Here is a 21,475-nt window from a genome sequence, read left to right on the forward strand (position 1 = left end):
CAGAGGCTCAAGTTACCAGACAGATGCAGCTGAACATCTGCCACTTGTTACATTCAATAAACTGAAGAAAAAAAGCTGAAAGACTTTAGATAAAAGGGATGAATATAATTAAAATCATTGTTTTTAAATAATGACCATGTTGTAATCGCATATTTCATCTCATTCACTGAATCATAGTCATAAACCGGTAAGTTATCACGTATTTTCTTCTCCTACACTTATCAATACTCAACTCCAACAGATGAGGTTTCATTTTATTTATTGTCATTTTACATTGGAAAAGCAACTTTCAGTTATCCCCAACTGTACTTCCATTCACATATTGTAGCTCTTTATTTCTAGGTGATTAATGCTTATATTCTTACAAAACAAAAAGATTTCAGACACAATCTGTACACGCTATCCAAATCCCCCCCCCCCCCCCCCTCCCTTCAGCCCATCTACAACAAATACTCTAAAATGGGAGCCAAGTTTTAGTGCAGTGTTGAAAACCTGTTCTCACTCACACACACGCACACGCACACACATAAGAAACAATCAACAGGTCGCATGTACACGTGGGAATAACATGCGTAGTGTCTGGACTCCTCACCTAAGACACACAAGGACATGTCTAAGCAGGTGTGCACTGTGGGTAATACAAGTAGGACAGGCCGTTAAGGACAAATCTGAAAACAGAAAAATTTAACTCGGGCAGCTATGTCTTAGATAAAAAAGCAGGAAATGCTTCTGCCTGTAGAACCACTGTACAAAGTAAAAGTGGGGTAATTCAAGTTTTACACTCCGAGACGTCTCTCACGTGGAAGATTTTAGTGACGAGGATGGTGTGCAGTGTTTTCATGGAACATCTGGAGGGGCAACAACCAGGGAGACTCTTTCATTCAGGATGAGAAAAGTAAACACAAATCGGGTAACAAGGGATGAAATGTTCAGTCCCCCGCCCCCATCCATAAAGATGTGAAAAAAAGGACCCCACTCTATTATCTGTTTACCTTCAAATATCATCAGGACAAAAGCATATTTCATAACCGCTAGTTTTAATAAATATATAGCTAAATTTCTTCAAAAAAATAACTCCACAACACACACACGCCATAACCCTGCAGATGCAAGAAAATACCGCGAAGAAGAACCCAGCAAAGTAAGACTGACTGGAGGGATTCAGTGTGTCAAACCACAGAAGAAGAGCAGACTTTGGTAAAGATCATTTCTTCCTTTTTGTTTCCATGTGATCATTGAGGAACTCATGTCTTGAGAACACAGGATAATTCATTTCTCATCAGAGTAAAACAGTATTACATTTTTGTGATAATGGAAAAAGATGGATTTAAGTACCAAATAACATCAGGAACCGCTTCTTAAATTGTAACTTTGAAAATGCAGATTTTGTAATCAAAGTGACTAAAAAAATAACTAATGGGTGGAGAAAACCTTGAAAAAAAATTAAAGCCTTTGCTTGGCAACTACTTTTATTACAGAACAGTGAAAATTTTGAACCCACCAGTTGATTAAATATGAAATTTAAAATTGCGTAATATGGCCCCTTTAAGAAGAGAACAGACATAACGTTAGTGCGGCCTGTAAACCACGTTAAGCATTTCAATGTCCTTCAGTACATATTGGCAGCAAATACACAGAAGCATACATACACAAACATACATACACACACTATCTCACACCCGCACTCAATACTGGAAGTGTGGTTCAATCAGTGAAATCTGTCTGATGCGTGTCGTGGTTTGCAGCGTGGAGAGTGCGACAAGACAGGGAGGCGGCGAAGGTGTCCGTGACCATGTAGACGGCGGCTGTGCACACCAGAGAGGTCAGAGAGGGAGCGAATACAGTGAAAAGGTCCATGTCCCATTGTACCAGCTTGAACGATGGGTACGGAATCCCTAGTTCGCACAGACGTCGCCGCACCCAAGCGGCCGAGGTGGAGGAGCGAAAAAGTGGATGACGACAACTGTCCATCTATGACTGTGGTCCAAAGAAGCTTGTCCAGTTCAACAACAAGACGACTTGTTCCCCCTCACACACAAAACCATAGCAGCATGTAGAGCTCGAGGGTGTGCCCCCTCGAGAAAAATAAAGACAAAAAACAAACAAACAAAAAAATAATATTAATAATAATAATAATAATACACTTTCCCCGTCATCCAAATGAAAAGCAAGCTATGGAGAACTACCAGTTCTGGGAAGTGGCCGATGTCTTTTTGCTTTATTCTTCTTTCCTCTCCTCAGTCTTCTTTACCCCCCGAATCCAAACAATCAAGCAACCAACATTGTCCTCTGTCGTTAGTCTCTCGCCAGCAATTTTCCCGTTTAGCCCTCCATACCTGCCACAAGTCAAACCCAGACCCCCCCACCCCAATTTCCCCCCATCCTCTCCCAGGCGAGGATGAAGGCAGATCATCGTTCGGGCTCTGACTCCAGGGCCAACACTCGCTTGCGCTCGCGACACTGCTTCTTGTGGGCGGGCCAGTCCCTCTGCTGGCACTGGGAGCCACAGTAGCGGGCCACCTGGCAGCGACCGCAGATGTTGAACTCCCGGAGCTGCGAGAAGACAAGGAACAATTTAGGATAAGAATTGGGATGCGAATGGGATTAAAACATTTGATTTTGAGACAAAAAGAAACATGCCGGTTTCACAAGACAGTTATAGTACCTACCCTCCTCTCAATGAGTGAACAGGGAGGATAATGACACTCATAGTAGGTGCAGGAGCACTCCTCTTCCTCCACCAGCTCCCCGTTAGCGTTGTAGTAGCGTGTGCGGCTTAGCTCCAGATACTGCTCCTCCACAGGGTCGGCTGGCACCTGCTGGATGGCCAACCAGTACAAAGACTGCTCTCTACACGAGTAAGGGAACATGAGTACGAACATTACAGCAAAAAAATGGAACAGAAACAGAAGTAGCCGCTATTTGAAAATCTATGTTGTGGGGAGGATGTGCAGCAGGGTGATGCGGCACAGAACCTAGTGGAAATTCGACGGTTCTTAAATTCACACTTTAAAGAATTTATATACAGACATACAGGCAAAAATTCAGTCAGCTAGAGCGGACGTCAGTTTAGATAATTAGCATTTGTTTTAAAGGACAAGGGACCAGAAAAAATTTGAAAGTTTGTATTTCTGAGAAATTATCTGTTTTTCTCAGGCACAGGAACAGGCCAGCCTCGGGCCCCTTAATAAATCACACTGGTTTCATTTACAGAGAAAACTTGTGGTCATACCTTTGTTTGCTGGAGATCTCCTCCGGTTTGGGGCTCCAGCCCACTGGCACCAGTCGCAGGTTGTCTAGCCGGTTGTCCACTGTCACAGAGTTGATGTGGATGACTTGGAAACTGGGTGCGATGCCTCCTCTGTGCTTCTCCCTGGGTCAAGACATGGATCCAGTTGTTAAGTGTTGTCACTTGTAAACCAACTGGAGCTCATTAGTGCTCTAACATTGTTTTAGATGGCTACTGACACTGCACAGATTCATGGATGCGGTGATGGAGGTTTGCTTCTACAATACCATGAGACTTACGTGGAAGATTCAAGATTTTTTATTGTCAAATGCACAACAATAACATTAAGCAGTCGCTGGCAGTGAAATGCTTGAGTCTCTTCTAACAATGCTCAAGTAATTACAACCTATACAATAAAATAAGATAGAAATAGTATAAAATAGAAAAAAAATTGATATCAAAATAGAAAATAATGTATATATATCTAAATATATATATATAAACAGCTGAGGAGAAAATAAAACAACAAAAGTGCAAATATGTCACGGAGAGACGCATAAGCTGCTATACGCACCGTACAAAAGATTAATGATAATATTCACAGCAACCAATCGGCAAATACAAAAAATTACACACCACTTCTCCAATCACACACCAGAGTTTTGCAAGATACCGACTTATTGCGAAGTTTTTGCGATAGTTGAAAGAAGTTATCTTGGATGGCAGAGGGGGAGGCAGCTTCCGTTTTGAGTTGATCACAGCCACAACAATCCCTCAAGGACAATTCCACTGAGAGGACGTTTGCCTGCACAGTCGGTTGACTTGAGATACTCAAGAAACAAAAGAATCTGTGTATCATGAACTTGAATGAAGAATGAACTTACCACAGCAGCTCGTGCAGCGGCCTCCCTGCCCAGCGGCCTTTACCGATGTCAAAGGCGTAGGCAAAGATCTTAGCTCCGTTGCCATCTGCATCTACCTCCATGCGCGCCTAGGATTTGAATATAAAAGTTTACTATCAGAAAAGAGGTCAAAGCAAACACAACAATAGCTTTGCACATGTATGGATTTACCTCAAAGGCATAGTTCTCCACAAGCGGGATGTCCTGCTCATCAATTAGTGTGTATTTTGTCTGGAATGAGAAAGTTTAGTGATTAGATAAACCTGTAGAGCACAACTCTTACAAGAGCAGAATATTGTCCTATTTAACACTGTGCCAATATTAAAATAAACTTTACAAGAGGCGCAGCCAGTGTGAGAACCATATAACTCATAAAATAGCATAATAGCAACATGCTGTGTCTGCCTTCTCATAAATAACTGTATTTAAAACTTTCACCTGCAGGCATTCATAAATAGAAGCCTTATACCCAAAGAACTACACATCAAATAAATAAAATTATAAGTGATAGGCAAATGTCAATTCTTCCAGAGGGGGGGTTTGTGCCTAATGTATAACCACCTCCAGCAATGACCATTCAAAACTGTGCACAGTTTAACTAGTTTACACAGAAACGGCACAACTTCTCAAAGGATGGCCTGTTTGCAGGGACCAGCCACTGGGGGGGATGTTCACATTTTCCTATTAGGGAACTTGCCATTTGAGTCACAGTTGTGAACAGACATAAACAAAGATGGGGATTCTCTTTTGAGTAACATTAATCTCCATATCATCACCAAGAAAATAGGCGGAATCAACCTGGTGGAGCAAACTAAACTGCATGCATCAGAAAAGTCTGACACCAACCACATTTGGAGTCGAGATGCAACAAATTCATATACAAAAGGAGCAACTGGTTTAATCCACTTCATAGCAGCCTGAGCTGAGTTAGTGGGACATGACAGCCCCGTGGAGCAGGGGTCAACTCAGCCGTGGTGATGTCCACAAACCAAAAGGTCGAAACGTGACACTGCCGCAACAAGGAAAGTGTGTCGGTCTAAAAAGGACCATCGGTGATGCCATGTGAAGTAGATGGTGCGAGTGCAGCTTAGGAGCAGTGTCCCTCCGCAGGTGGGCGAACTGAACCGTCTGCACCGTTTATCCCCAGTGTGAGAGTCTTGTGACACCAGCAGCGGTTCTATGCTCAGCCGTAGTTCAACGTCGCGACACTTGCGTAGTTTTTAATCAAATATAATGATAAAAACAACACAATGCAGGTTCATAGCTACAGTTGTTGTGCCGTGTGTGTGTTGTGTTGCCGGCGCTTTGTCACGTTGCACAAAAGAATCAGTTGATGGAGCATGGCGATGGCTTCCTCATGAGCAGCCCGTGTAATCCAAATAACAGCTAGCGTGGCAATGCTAGCTCAGCCGCCGAGCGTCAACACGAGCCACCGCCGACGAGCTAACAACCGTCTGCACCGTCTCTACAGGAGCCGACACCGGGAATGACACAAAACACACAATGCGTGGACCCCCAGAACGTTAGTTCATCGTTAAATGTCAGCCAACATAGCTAACGTGCTAGTTAGCGTTAGCTTCGCAGCGACACTGTGCGGCAGCGGAGGAACAGAGGAGCAGTCTGGCTCGGCACGGCCGGCTTCTCTAATCCGCTCAAAAGCGGCTAAAATAGGCGCCGTTTAACTGCTCCCGCGTCGGCGAAGGCTTGATAAACATCGACGCGGGAGACAAGCGGCGGGTTCTCGGCTCCAAATGTCTCTTTAGCGGCGTGTTTTGTGATCCCCGTGGGCCCTCCCCCGGCCGCACATGGCAGCCCTGAGATCCAGCTCACCTTCCCGGCCACACGGCCGAGCCGCACGATCCCCAGCTTGAAGTCCGACATCGGGAGGGACGGGCGGCGGTGACAGAGAGAGGCGCGGGTCCGACCTGAACGTCGCTCGGGTCTAAACCTCGCCGGGGCAGCCCCTCGGCCCCGATGCCAGTTTGGGTGGACCGGTCGGGTGTTCGCGCTGACTCCGGGTCTATCCGGCAGCAGCAGCCCAGCCTCGGTGACACACACACCGCTGCTGGCGCAGGAGAGCCGAGAGAGCTGCTGAGGAGGGGGCGGGGCGCGACCAGCCGCTAACCGCTGCGTCCAATCAAAAGCGACGCTGGGTTTTTTAACTCCACACGCACGATGGCGCCGTCCAATGGGAAACGAGTATCTCCGAGAAGCGTCTGTTTTAGGCGCTACATCACCACACTCGTGACCACGTCCATCCATTTTCCCGCGAAATGTTTGATGCTGGGTGGGATCACGGACATTTATTAAAATGATCACACAGGACGTCACTGTTCATGACGTTAGCTGAGGATTTAGGCCTGACGCAGGGCTGAGAGAATCTGTCTCTACATCACACACACTCCACACGCGAATAAATGAGGACAGAATTACAGCATTCCATTATTTGTGAAATTTGTAACTTTATATACACGAGACATAACCACGGGTTTCAAAGTTCAGTGCAGATGATAAGAATATTGCACTTTTTTTCATCTATTCACGTGGGCCTAATTGCTATTTGTGTTATTTCTTTGTGTAACATACCGATCACGTTTCAAAGTCATAGCTCCCTGCATGTAAAACAATAATAATACAAACTGTCAAATATCGATTGTGGGTAAGGAAGGCAGCAAAGTTAAAAAAAAAAAAAAATCAGATTTATACATCAATGCCTGTGAACACTGATTCTTCTTATCTTGCTAGTAATGTTGTCTGAATTTTAAAACGCCAATCAAAGCCAAGGCACATTGCCCTTCATATCCAAGAGACTTGCTATGTTGTGTTGCTTCTGTGGGCTAGGGTATCTTGTATTTATGTAATTATTTTAGGAAAGAATTTAACTTCCACTTACGAATATGGGGGAGCGTTGCCTAGGGAAGAGAGCGGGTGTTCTGCAACAAGAAGGTTGCCGGTTCGAATCCCACTCTTTCCCATCTGCATGCCTAAGTGTCCTTGGCAAGATACTGAACCCCTACAAATGGCCCCTCATAAATGCTGAGTGTTCTAAAAATGTAAGTCGCTTTGGACAAAAGCGTCAGCTAAATGACATGTAATGTAACATAACATCATGATAGGTTATTAATCTATAAATCCTGCTCCTAATGTTACCCAAATCCTCGATAAAATCAGGTGGGGGAACTTCAGTCAAATTATTTGAGCAAAATCAATGCATTGAAGAGTAAAGTCATTCTCGGTAAAAAGGAAACCTGCAAATAAAATGAGAAAATACGTGGAAGAAACCCAATGATCCACATTGAGATCCACATTAGCAGCAGTCAGTGAACTCAGGATGTGCAATGAATTAAATGCGACCAATGTTTGGGACATGGAGGCTCAACAAGCTTAATCTTAAGGCATCTGTGCATTCATTTAATGATCTTCATAGCCTGACTTCAGTCATGTGCACAAGAACATTTTAAATAAAAAATCCAAGCACATCTCTTCAGTGTTGAGGAATTCATGGTTCAGTCGGTGAAGAGGTTGAGCTCCCTCTGGAGGTGAAGAAATGTATTACAGAGAGTAAATGGGTGGATTAGGAAGATCTTCAGTCAACACCAGGTTTAAACTGGTGTTAGCACAGCACTCATATTGCCCAACATCAGTGAAGTGGTGTTTCCAAATCGATCCTTTTGAAAAATGTAAATTGATATAGATGGTCTGGAATCATAAACATCTACTTTCACCACTTTACTTAGCCTACTTTAATTAGTTTATTTAGGAGGATTATATAATTATTGTAGGCAAATCAGTGTATGATTAAAAAATGAGTTATATCTAGTTTAAAAGTAGGCTGCTTTATTTTTTAACAACATTACGTTGAACAATCAAAAACAAGTCTGCAGTAATTTTTTTCTGACTAAACATAGTAGGTGGGTAAATATAACTACGTAGCAGACAGGGACTTTTTACATTGTATGTAATAATATTAATGGAAATAATTACTTGCAACATGTAAGACAAATTCATTGAAAAAGATGCAATAATGTAAATTTAAAATACATGTCAAGCTTACTTGGTGATATTCAGCATTTCATTTGACAACAATTGACATTATTTTGTATAAATTTAAATACTGACTATTTTTCCTGCATCCCTGTCAAGATGGATATCAGTGAGATTCCTGTGTTCAGACCTTTCTTCCCAACACAAACACAGGAACATCTTATTTGACACACGATCTGATCCCCTGCACTATAGGTTTTGTCTTTACTAGATTTACCATCGACAAAACAGCCTTTCATGACAGTGAAACAATGGTACCCCTGTGTACTGTTCCTGTTTCATAGTGAAATGTATGGAAACCCACCCAAGGCATGATTCTGTCAATAACTGCTATATCAAGTTACCAACAGACGGGGGCTGGGAGGAGTGGGAGATGTGTTTGTTCCTTGTGCTTTGAATTTTTGGACTTTGGAGTTTTTTCCACTCAATCTTTCGACAAGAAATCTTGACTCAGTGTGAGAAGTGACTGCAGAAAATGACAAAAACAAGAGTATATATCTTTTATGGGATATCTTTATTTTCTTTAGTTTGATATGACACTAATTTCATTATCAGCAGAGTGTTTCTAGATATATGTATTGCTACATCTTTGTGGTGCCACACCCGACACATCAACACCTCCAGCTCCCACCAGACTACACAGATTATTTATTAGAGGAAGTTCATTTTCCTCTCAGGATCCTCTCAACACCCAGTGTCTGGAGCTTCTCCAGACACTGGGTGTTGCTTATTATTGCTTAACAGAACTGTCTCCTCTCTGAGGTGTGGCTACACTTCTCATCCCCGGCTGTACTCATGATGAAACAGAAACAACATGAGTATCTACCACAGAAATCCACCCTGGAAATACATTTTTGCAGTTTTCTTAGGATAAACATTGGTGTCTTTGAATATGAGACTGCTTTAAGGGCACACAATCATCTTATAGTCAGAAAATTAAAATTTAAAATCCATTGTCTGTCAGCCAAAGGAAAGTATTAACACACACAGACACACACAAAAACACTCCATATCACTCTAAGTTTCAAGATTGAAGAGTTTTGTCTAACGTGGAGATCAATGTGGTCATTTTTAACCATTGGTATTGCATATAGGTGTCTTATATCTCAACAAAGATATGTATATTACTTACAGACACAATAGATTCCTATAGAGTTATATATCTTTGATCTATGTCAGTTTTACAGATTTGTTTAGAAAGCTCATTGATGCAACGAAAACGTAAACAACATCACAATATGTTAATATTTTAGCCTTTTTGCAACCTTTTCTACTTTCCTGTATTTTGCACTTTGTTTTGTTTTGTAGGAACCTTAGCCTTAATTTAAGGACTCTTTTGTTGACAGTATTTATTCTATATACATTTTATATCTATGCTATATTTATGTTATATATAAGAAGGCGTTTCCCTGTTAGGGACAAGGACACATTTGTTCAAAGTAGCCGCTGACGCCCAGGTGAGACCCGAGAAGAGGCAATGGAGCAGAGAGCATTGTTGCTGGAGCTCTGACCTCTGGTGTCCGCGTTACTTCCGTGTTCCGCTCACCTGCTGCACCGGTGTGAAGGTGCGACTCTCCGCCGCTGCACCTGCTGCGTTATTACCGCGTCATGTCGGAGGAGCTCGTAACGTGTGAACTAACATGCTCCAGCTCAGCGAGGGAACCCCCGGGGGCTCCGCCGAGGAGTGAGAGCACGAACATGGACCGCGAACAGCAAATTTTCTCCGTGTTGAGCGGCGGTGCCAAGGACAGGACGTTGGCAGCGGCGGCAGCGGTGGAGGGGGACACCGCGGTGAAGAGCTCCGGCGGCGGCAGTGGTGTAGGAGTAGCCTCCCCCTCCGCCACCTCCGACACGGAGTCCGGGATCTTCTCCGGTGAGTGTGAGCTCTGCGTGGAGCACGAGTCCGAGCTCGACTGGTTCTGCGGCACCGAGCAGAAGCTCATCTGCTCCCACTGCGCCATCGTCGGCCCCTGCCACGGACACACCGTGACCCCTCTGGCCACCAGGGTCTCAGCGATCCGGGTGAGTGTGTGGACCTGCTATCGAACATGTTCATAATGTGGTTCCTCTTCTGTCATATTGTGTTGACTTTGCCTGATTGGAAGTTTGAGGGCAGAGGCAGATCTAGGAATTTTCTATATCAGGGCAATACAGGGGGGGGAGGGGGCCATAAAGGGGGGCCACAATTTACACAGAATCATATGTGCATCATCCAGGCTCAATGAGTCGGAGAGGAAGTTGATACAGTTTTGTCGTCACCTATTCAACCCATTTTATAACAATCTAACATGGCAACAAACGATCTGCGTTACGTTCCACATTTGTGCATCAGATAGGCTAAACAGAAAATACACTGATTGTTCTAAAACTCTAATCAAATCCTTTTAAATACATGCTACCATGCAACTCTAAAAATCTTATTTGAAAAAGTGAAACTATATGAAACTTTAATAGTAAACTTTCCCCCTTGTAGTTACACTCCTTGCCGATATGTGGTGCTGCAGCCCTCTCAGCTTTGACCGGCTTTACACATTACCGAATATATTTTGGAAACAAAAAAACTGAAAATAAATCTTCTTAACGAATTGTGATGTTTATTGTTAGCATTCTTCATAAGTTTTTCTTTAAGACTACTGACGGGTAGGTAGGAGTACCTCAGGAGCCAATCAGATTACGACTGGGACCAGTGCCCCTCTGGCCCTTGGATGAACCCTTGACTGGGTCTGGTTAAAAATAACCCATGATGGTTCCTTACTCAAATGAATAGAGATCCCGTAATGTATTTCATTATTTAAGTCATTGACTTGATTTTCAAGTCTCACGTTTAATTCCTATTTTGCAGGATCAACATAAAACAACGTGGATCTGCCCATTTCAGCCCCTATGTTAATGACAGCAGCTGATAATAAGCCAAGTGTGCTCATAAAAAAACCTGTGGGGATTGTGTAATAAATATTCGACAGTGTTATATGTGTTAACTTCATCATTCTTTTTTGGGAGTGTCATGTTTGTCATGTGGCTCTGATTCCACTGCATGGTATTTGAAAATACAGGATATTCTTGTTGTGTTCCCAACGGATTTTTAAGTGTTTAGGTGTGTGTGTGTGTGTATGTTTTCCCCAGAATGAAATGGTGGATGTGTGTGAGAAAATGCAGCTGCAGGCGCTGAGGATGGAAAGGTTCATCGACCAGACGCTGATAGTCAAAGAGCAAAAGCTCCAGGTGAGAAATAGTTTTATACTCCACTCTCATACAACACACAGTAAAACAATAATAATCCCAAAGACACGTATCTGAAGACTATTAATGAGCACACGATGCTCAGTGGTGCCCACACTGTGTCTCAAGTGTTGACACTGGGTGGCTCATATTTATGATCAAGTCACATGTGACAACCCTATTGTGCGTTTTGTGGACACGCAGGGAGTTTGTGTACGTGGATTATCTGCTCTTTTACAAGACTTTTTGGATTAGGGCTGCAACAAAATCCTATTTTCCCTAACAATTAATCTGGGAAGAGTTTCATATGATCATCAATAGTGAAATAGTGAAAAATACCACAGACTCCAATCAGCTGTTCCAAAAATGATCAGTTTGCAATGATACAAAGCAGAGAAATGCAGAATATTTTCACAAAATTGAAGCAATTATTGTTTCCCCTTCACTGCACCTATACTTATTGATCTCTGTCAACAGAATGGGTCTGCAGAGGTCAGACATGCTGAGTGTGCATGTGTAGTGCAACAGCAAACCAGACTTTAATCAGACGGCAGAGAAAAAACAAATCCCGCCATCAGGATAAAGTCACCAACCTAATATGTTTCTGTGACAGAAAAAAAAAGAAAGGAACTTGGGGGGAAGTGTGAAACGTCATTAACGACTTCTGTTAATCAAGTGTTTGTTCGGTTCCTTCCCCTAACTCTGGTCTTTAACATTTCTCTTTCTCTCCCGGCCTCTTTCTGCAGGCATCGGCGAGCAGGGCCAGGGAGCATGTGCTGGCTCAGGTCAGCGCAGCTCGGGAAGCCCTGGAGGAGGAGGAGCAGCGTCTGCTGGAGGAGGTGCAGAGGGAGGAGGAGCGGGTGGAGCAGTGTCTCCTCACCCAGAGGGCCCACTGGAGCCAGGCCCTGGTGAATCTGTCTCAAACACGTTCACGTCTGGTGCACACGCTCACGCACACTCCCGATGCACAGCTAGTGGTAAGAGAGCGGGGTAGCTATAGCAGGAAGGGGGGTCCAGGGGGGTGTTTTTTGAAGTACAGAGGAAATAGTATACTGATAATGGTTGTTAATTACTGATTTACATTAATTTCCCGTGGAGTAATCTGTCGTTTCCTGTCTCGTCTTTCAGACTAGCGTCCAGGACATAGTTGAAAGGTAATATTTGATCACATGCAAGGTTGGTGAATATTTTCTTTATCTGCTCAGGACGTACCAGAGAGGTAATGTGTCTGCTCCTCTCTGTGTTTGTGTCAGGGTGGAGGAGGCAGAAGGGGTCGGGGAGCCCTGCGATACAGAGCAACTCAACCTGAACCCAGGCTGCAGTGACAGCAAGCTGCTGAGAGGTCTGTGGGCCACGGCAGTGCTGCTCGGTCCAAATGGTTAGTCAATTTGTGGGGATACATCACACATAGCAACACATGTATTCGACAACACTGTCCTACCTAATGTAGTTTGCTTTAGAATTAGATGCACCAGTTATAGAAGCAGCAGTGATAGAAGCAGCGTATAGCAACAAAACACGGTGACAAGACCTCAAGACCTCAGGAGAATCAAACATTGCACAAAAATCAAGATTATGTCATGGAATTCCTGGATGGAGCACAAGCAGGAAAAATGTAGCAGGAGATCAACTGTTTTGCAGCAATTTATTAAATACCATCATATATATATATTCCTAATCTTCTTCCTACAGCTCATGGATCATCGTGTTTAAAGTTTGACGGGCGCACAGTGAGCCCGCTCCTGTCCCTGTCTGAGGACTCCTGCACTTTGACCTTCCTCACCAAAAAAACTCGTCAATCGCCTCTCTACGACCCGGCCCGATTCGACTGTTGGCCCAACGCGCTGGGTTCACTGTCCGTGTCCTCCGGCACCCACAGCTGGATGGTGGACGTCGGCCAATGTGGCGCCTTTAAGGTCGGGGTCTGCTACGCCTCTCTGGAACGCAAAGGCTCCGGGAACAACGCGCGGCTCGGTTACAACACTCAGTCCTGGGTGTTGTCTCGCTATGACGGGGACTACTCCTTCTGCCACGCGGGGGAGAAGGTTCCCCTGCAGGTGGTCAGGACCCCCAAGAGGATCGGCGTGCTGCTGGACTGGCCAAGTCAGACGCTGTTGTTTTACGAGCCAGACTCCTGCACCTTGCTGCACTGCATCACGCAGCACTTCACCGCCCCGCTGCTGCTGGCGTGTGCCGTGACTGACCGCAGCATCACCATAGTACACTGACTGTCCCGAGTGACGAACAAATACTAAATGACTTTAAAGATGTGAAGAAGAGCAAGGACGAGACTTTGTTCTGTCTCCAGACTTTTTCTATTTATTCTTCCGTCTTGTTAGAGATTTCTTTTACTGGTTGTGATAATTTATCTGTTGATCATATTATACAGTAGTTTTGCTATTGTGACAGTGATTGTTTTTTATAACTTTTTTATAAGATTCTTTATATAATCACTTTGATCTGTTTAATGATATTATAGAAAATATTGATTACACTGGTTGATCCAGGACTACTGTAAATGGTATGAAGCATATTCTCAGTAAACTGATCACTTCAAGTTGACTGTTCGATTTTCTGATTCTGCAAAAGACAGTTATGTTAAAACAAGTTTGTTGTTTTGTCATTTGTTTCATTAATATAACATTTTCTTTGGGATGAAAAGCATTGTGTTTGTGCATTCTGTGCTGAAACAGCAGGGTCTAGTTTTACCTGCAGTTACATGGCAATCTGCAGAAAGACATGTGAACAGAATGATTGTAACTCATAAACACTAGTTCTCATTCAGTTTTGTCTCGATCTGAAAATAAAAAGTTTGAGGTTGGTGTTCACAAAAACCCGTAACTTTGATTTCCCCGTCTCAAAGTTATATTATATTTTTTTTTCTTCACCATTAATGAGAAGGGGCAGTGGGGGCTTGAAGGTTAGAGAAACAGGCCTGTGAATACAAGGTTGCAAGAATAAACCAAAAATGGTTCCCGCATGCACACACAATAACAAAAAAGAATAAACATAAAAGGATAAACACACAACTGGCAAAAAGGAAATGCACAGATACTTGAAAAGATTTTATTTTTTTTTACTTTGCAACATACCTGATATTTGTTGTACAAATATGTCATAAAAATCTGGGGAATAATTCAATAACTGTCCTCAAGCTCTGCCTTTTCTCCTATATTTGGTTATTTTGAACAAGTTCAGAGAAGGAAATATCTACACGCAGTTTATGCATAAAACCACTAGAGGGCGGCCATGTCAAATGTAACCTTCAGGACCAACATGATAAATATGAAGCACTGGCACATCCTGTTAAATCAGTAAAATAAAGTATTAGGTGGAAACGTTCCTCCAGGACCATGGACAGCTACAGGTACTGATAATAACACACTTAGGGACACATGTGTGACACTTGTTCAATATTAATAAACTTACATCAACTGTCATTTGAAAGCCACAATAAAGCATCAAATAGAAGAACTGAAACTGGCACTGCGGTGAAACTGGAACAAAATCAAACATTATGGTGATTTTCCCAACTCATGATCAGTTATGTAATATCGTAGTCATTAACCTACGGGTACAGTTTAGCCCTGCAGAAAAAACTTTGAGCTGTTGCATTTAAATGTGTGGTCACAATGTGAATTTAATATCCTCGGGATAGACATGTGATCAGGACTAAACCTCGGGTGCAGCAGTGTGATGTGGTGCATGACTGAAATAGCCCAGTCATACCGGCCATGTTTCCCTCAGCAGTCTATCAAAAGCACTTCTACTGAAATGTGATAAACGGTACAATTAATAAAGTAAAAGAGGCTATTAAGTTTTTACTGCTTAATTTGGTGTCATATTAAAGGTGTTCATATTTTGAATGTCCATGTAATATAAGTAAAACAAAGAAAACCCATTTTGCAGTGTTTAATAGATCACATATTTTCTGAGCTGTGAAATTAACAATCACACAATTTTTTCAGTGCAGCTTTTAAGTAGATAAATTAAAGGTGGTTTGGACGGACCCTGTTTTTAAAGGATCCTATTTTGTACAGATTACCACTGTAAAAAAGGAAAGCCCAGGATTTGACAACATAGTGAGTCAAAAGATAACAGAGCATCTGCTCGTTTCCCACCAACTGGTGTTTAAACTGCAGGTGCACACTGTTCGGTTTCTCAATAATACGATAACTGTAATAAAGAGGAAACATGTCACATCTGGCCAATTATTACAATAGATTATAAAACTATAGCAATTCAAATATATTTCAAAGCTGAAGACAGCGTATGGGTAAGTGCATAATGACGTGACGCCAAGGCAGATCAATCTGTAATGTAAGAAGGAACAAGACAGTGTTTGTCAAGTGTGGAATTTCCTCAGTGGATCATATTAAAACTTCCACAGTGTCACAGGCACACCTCCAATATTTACGGTTTGTCTGCCGTTTAAAAGTCTTTTGGCAGGTAATCCCCAGACTTTTGTCTCAGGTGCTCCTCTGTTTGGATGCACTCGGTATAAGGGGGGGCGGCTCGATGTTGAGCTCTTGCCGGAGGTCTTCGAGGTTCTGTTCCCACCGTCTCTCGTAGAAGACGCTGAGGACGCATCGGGCCCGCCGACCGTTCTGAAGCGCCCAGGGCCCCAGAGACGTGAACAGCGTCTGCAAACGGCTGAGAGAAGGTGACATACGATGGGAAATTTTCAACACGATACAGTGAACAGGGAAATTAAAAGGGTTAGGGTTAAAACAAATGAGCAATGGGTAACTTCCCTGAGAACAAGGGAAGTTATCAGCAATCCAAATAAGGAAGGACTAATGATTTACAGGTAGAAATTATATACAGCCCTTTGTCCTTTGTGACACCAGCCATGATAAAGCAGTTGGAGTCAATAACTCAGGTCAGTTATGGAGGTTTTCTGGAAGCTGGTCAAAGGAGAACTCAGGCAGCAGCTGATGTCTTATGCAGCAGATTTTAATGTAGACATGAGCAATTGTCACACCCAAGTCTGAAGATGTCTCCCACAGCATCCCAGTATATCTCCCTCTACTTGCGTCACCCATTCCAACAGCACCATGAAAGGCTAGAATCGCTGTCACTCTCTATGTTACATGTAACATAGAGTTTGCATCCTATTGAATAGCAAATCTTAAAGTATGCAAATCCTACATCACAGTGTCCTTGAGCCTTGCCACGGGTCTAATATGCAAAAGAGAGGGAGTTGGTGCCTCTCTGTCTGGGACATGAAAGTCCCTGAGCGTAAACACTACAATGTGCTGTTTGTTGGCCCTTTATCTATAACCTGACGTTTGGCTCTGTGAAAAGAGAAGGAAGTATCTGTGGAATTGACAGGAACTATTCTCCCAACGGTCTACAGATATAGTGTAATATGCACTATGTACATGATATATAGTGGCATATACAGTAATGTGTGAGGATGGTAAAAAAAATCCTCAAAAAAAAAGTCTTATCCTAAACCTGCCATTTACAGTCACTTTCCCACGAACGCACTCTGACACGCTTGGTGGACCGTGTGAGAGCCTCCGTGCAGAAGATCCTCGGCCGCTGCAGTTTCATACTTCATCTTCCATTATGAATATTGAGTTCTGGAGATGTTTTTTATGTTTAGGGTTGTTTTTGTTCCCCCATGAACAAACAATGAATCAATTACTCCTGAAAATAAAGAACAGACATTCACTTTGCCGAGTGTGGATATAATGTGTCAGGGCTCCTTTCATGTGCATCATGACGCTCAAAACTACCAGCTTCAGAAGTACTGAGCTAGACGGATGACTAAATTCAGAAACCCCCGCCATTCACACCTGGGCAGCTGTGCTTGGGGGACCTGTGGTGGAGCTTTACAATACATGACTATTATCTGACATCTGAGATACTACAAATGGCTCAGGCTGACTCAAAGTGTGGGCCATTTATAACTGTGTCACGTATCCCCTGGATCTTCACTAACGGTTTTGAGAGATTTTTAGGGAGTTACCTACCTCCGATCATACTGATTATTCAGATCTTACTAATCATCTGTCTGGTCCAACACTAAAATCTACACTGAGGTGAAACCGCAGGTATTTGTACCTTGTGCTCAGCCGAAGTGGGCCCAGCACAGCTCCGAGGGCGCACATGGGAAGCCCTAACTGAGCGGCTTCGAACCATTTTACTGCCACTTCGCCTGAAAACAACAGGAGAAAGAGACAGACGTGAAAAGGATTTAGATGAACGGAGAGGAAAGAGGCATTTTGACAGTCAATCAGTTCATTTGACTTTTTACAACAGAAAGTTCAGATCAACATTGTGCAGCAACTGGTTTTAACAAGCAGGATATTTGCAGACTGCTGGAAAGGGAAACATGGGAGAGGCACAAGTTTTGGTGGGGTTTAATTGTTCTGTCAACATTCAAATGTCGGTCATGCACACAGTAATTAATCATCAGAATGTCAAAAGAGCTTCCCTAGGCTTAGCAGTTACAATAAATAACACAATCTGAAAATAGATGCCAGATTCCTACAGGACAGCGTTGGTTTTGTGAGCAGCCTTTTCTGATGACGTGAGGTCCCACTCACCCAGCATGTTTGTAGGCATGCCCAGTAAGGTGTGCAACAAATCATGGACCTCTCTGTATCTCTGCATGACGTAGGCGAGCTCCTCATTGTCCACAAACCTCACGTCTGCCCTCGAGTCAGGGGTCACGTGCTGAGAGAACAGACATAGCAATTATGTAAGTGAAGATAAAATAGAAATGTGAAAAAAACGGAAGCAGTGGGTTTTTTAAATGATTAAATCAGTGTTCTGAAATGTGAGACCAGGGTTGAATGCTGAGAAAAACACTCACGTTGTCCTCCAAGAAACGGAGGTATTCTCTCCCAAAGGAGCCTTCGGGCAGCGAGGCCATCGTGGTCAGATCAAGCGTGGACAGTCGGATCCTGGGCCGTTCTCTGCAATAACCAGCAAGAGAGCGCTGAAATTCAATTCCATTAGAAAAAATAAGGTTTGAGGTTCTATATCAGAAAGCTTCCAAACAGCACAGCTGCAGCATCTCACGTTAGGATTGTTTGGCCTTCAGGGTCATTTCTCATCCTGTCCCTGAGATTCAACAAGGCTAGGTGTCCCGTCGTCTCTCCGAGCACAGCCACCATGTCTGTAAAGAGCAGAGTCCCACAGAATTAGAGATAATCAATCGATTTTTTAGATTACGGCCAAACTATTTATATAATAATTGATTTCCTCAAAACATGTTTTGTCTGACGGACTCTCCAACATGTAAAGTTTATGTTTAAGCTGTGGTTATAATAAATCTTAGATTAACTCCCATATTCTATTTCTGTCTGCGAAAACCGCTGGTAGAAGTTGTCTGTAGATTTTTCAATGTGTGAAAATGTCAAGTCTGGTGGTGTTCGAGTTATCTCTGTTTCTGGGTTTGGTGAAAACAAATATTTATGAAGAATCCTGCATTATAAACTGAGTGTGGGATTGGATTGATCGTGGTTTTTACCAGGCGGACGGGATCTACTGAAAAAGGAATCAAAATTACTGGATCCAGCCAGATAAGAGGTCGACCGATACTAAGCACCAAGAGCCAGGATTTACCAGAAGAAACCAAACTACATGTGAGATGACAGATGTTGGTGCTGGCATTCCCCATGAGAGTTTTTAGAGACATACTCATCGTCATGTGACAGCACGACTGAGTGAGCAACTGTTCACAAACTGCTATTGAGTAACAAACTTGAGCACAGTCCCTGTGGGTTTTATCACTGAGAAATGAAAGGGATTATGAAACAATGACTCGTAATTTAGTCATCAAGGCAAATAGCTGGATTCTAAGGATTCAGTTTGCATTTACTGCTAGAGAAATATAAAATGAAATGAATCGTCATTTGTCATACTTTTCTTATCTTGGGAAGACTATTGATGTAGGCTGAGACAGGAAATGGGAGGAGGCAGATGGGGTTGGGACCAGCAACCAAATTCCTCAGGCATAGTTGAACTCCCCCATGCTTCCCATTAGGGATGGGGGGAAAAGTCGGTTTAGTTACGAATCCCGATTCTTGTGAATGATGATTTCTAATCGCCATGCTGCCTCTGCCTTTATTTTTTAAACATATATTTTTTGGTTTTATATATGGGGGGGGGGTATAAGTGGGGGAGGAGTACCTCACCCCAGAGCATGTTGACCAGCTCTTTTTTGCACAAGAATCTAAACATACCCAAGCACTAGCCTTGCATAGCCTACATGCAAACAACAGTGAAGCATAGCCTACTTTTTGTTTATTTCAAAGTCTATATTTTAAGTAAACTTTTACTTATTCTATTATATTTACCTTTTATTTATTGTTTAAAAGTAGCCTAAGTGGTATACATTTCTTAATCTGTCAGTTTGTGTGCAGTTGACAGGGACTATACAATAATAGGGCACATTTTTATTTCTATTCTCTATTGGCTCTATTGGTCATTAATATTTGAAATAAAACTTGTAAAGCTCTAAGTGAATTTGACTGTGTTGTATTTGAAGGTATGATTCAACTGTTTTCCATGGTCCAGTATTTAAAAAGAAAAAATTACCGCAAGAAATCGTAATATCGAATCGCAATACTTACAGAATCGAAAAACTCACAGAATCGCAATACATATCGTATCGCCACCTAAGTATCGTGATAGTATCGTATCGGGAGGTCCCTGCCGATTACCGTCCCTACTTCACATGCATCTTTAATAAAACAGATGAGCTTGAACAATGACAGAGAATGAAGCCTGACTGCTGAGCCTTACCATGTCTGTAGGGGTCCTGTAGTGCAGCCACACCTGACCCAACAGCCAGCAGGGCTTTCTGGATGGGGGTGGTGGGAATGTGTCCGGTGTACAGTCCATCAAAGCTGCCATCTGTAAACTCACTGCTGCGGCTGCTGCACAGCTGCTGGACGCACACTGCAGAGACACAGGTGGAGCAACATATGAAACATTTTTGAAATGTATATATATAAATATATACATATGAACAGAATTTATACATATGTATACATGCATGTAGTTATACTAAGTATACCACTAATATTTAGTAAAATACTGTGAAATTACATGATACAATCACCCATTATATATCATACCTGTCAATATGCATGCACTTCAAGTCTAAATATAAATATATATATTAATCTCAATATTTATAATACATAATGCAGAAATGTAGAATACGTTCTTGTTCAAATCATCTTTTGCCACTGCACTTTATCAACGAACATATCTCCACAAATATTTCTGTCTATAGTGAAAGGCGGACATTATACATTCTATATCTTTATGTCATGAAGTTTTTTTAAATTTATTTATTTTTCAATAGAACCTTCTATTCTATTGTATACTTCTTGTTCACTTGTCCACCTCTTCTGGACAATCTGCTGCTGTAACATGCAAATTTCTCCAATAAAGTTTATTTAATCATATTTCTTTCACGAGACAAGGACAATATGATAATCAACTGTGTTTTTATTTACCTCATATAAAAACAATTCAACGCCACATTGAAAGGTCTTAAAAAAAGCTGATATTCCCTCATACAGGCTTCACTGAACAGCTGATTGACATAGATAGAATCTAAAATGAAAACAGCTGAATATGGAATTAAATGGATAATAGTGTTTATCTGATGTTATGCTTGTTAACCGTATTAATTTTGTACACTGAATAATTCAAACCCGAAGAGACGCTGCCTGTCCCCTCAGTCAAAAACAGTCACTCCACTTGCTGTCTGACATCTACGACCGTGCTATGCTAACCCTTTAGCACTCGCATTCATGCACATTTAAAGAAGCCGACATGTCCGGTGAATAGAAGCTAAATGAACAGTTTCGTGTCTGATTCTACACTAACGCAGATCGCACGTTTAGAAACTCGTACCTTTCGAGATCAAACCGTGATGTCGCTGAGTCAACCCGTGGAAACGCTTACTAGCACTCCGCCACATTGTGAACCGCCACTGCGCATACGCGGCGGGGAACGGTGCGCTCGTTTTGTACTCCGGGGGCAGCAATTGGGCATGAACCGCGGTGGGCAGTTGTATTTATTGTCTGAGAGCAGAGTAAGAGGAGAA

General features: G+C 42.6%; 3 protein-coding genes across 3 annotated transcripts; 1 reads left to right on the forward strand and 2 right to left on the reverse strand.

The window, feature by feature from the left end:
- Window positions 1-242: 242 nt before the first annotated feature.
- On the reverse strand, window positions 243-6,245 carry zmynd19 (zinc finger, MYND-type containing 19). Its single transcript, XM_062413316.1, has 6 exons — window positions 5,962-6,245; window positions 4,303-4,362; window positions 4,114-4,220; window positions 3,233-3,373; window positions 2,670-2,850; window positions 243-2,553 (listed from the first exon to the last, which is right to left on the reverse strand). The coding sequence occupies exons 1-6, from the start codon at window positions 6,010-6,012 to the stop codon at window positions 2,410-2,412; spliced, it is 684 nt and encodes a 227-aa protein (XP_062269300.1). The 5' UTR covers window positions 6,013-6,245; the 3' UTR covers window positions 243-2,409.
- Window positions 6,246-9,543: 3,298 nt separating this feature from the next.
- On the forward strand, window positions 9,544-14,316 carry bspry (B-box and SPRY domain containing). Its single transcript, XM_062412962.1, has 6 exons — window positions 9,544-10,197; window positions 11,299-11,397; window positions 12,141-12,371; window positions 12,523-12,548; window positions 12,648-12,772; window positions 13,087-14,316. Exons 1-6 carry the CDS (start codon window positions 9,784-9,786, stop codon window positions 13,620-13,622), a joined length of 1,431 nt encoding a protein of 476 aa, XP_062268946.1. The 5' UTR covers window positions 9,544-9,783; the 3' UTR covers window positions 13,623-14,316.
- A 130-nt stretch (window positions 14,317-14,446) lies between these two features.
- On the reverse strand, window positions 14,447-21,430 carry coq4 (coenzyme Q4 homolog (S. cerevisiae)). The gene is made up of 7 exons (XM_062412963.1): window positions 21,283-21,430; window positions 20,158-20,313; window positions 18,430-18,526; window positions 18,221-18,323; window positions 17,952-18,081; window positions 17,467-17,560; window positions 14,447-16,047 (listed from the first exon to the last, which is right to left on the reverse strand). Exons 1-7 carry the CDS (start codon window positions 21,347-21,349, stop codon window positions 15,864-15,866), a joined length of 831 nt encoding a protein of 276 aa, XP_062268947.1. The 5' UTR covers window positions 21,350-21,430; the 3' UTR covers window positions 14,447-15,863.
- Between the last annotated feature and the right edge of the window lie 45 nt (window positions 21,431-21,475).

The sequence above is a fragment of the Platichthys flesus genome, chromosome 19, assembly GCF_949316205.1.
Source record: "Platichthys flesus chromosome 19, fPlaFle2.1, whole genome shotgun sequence".
NCBI lineage: Eukaryota > Metazoa > Chordata > Actinopteri > Pleuronectiformes > Pleuronectidae > Platichthys > Platichthys flesus.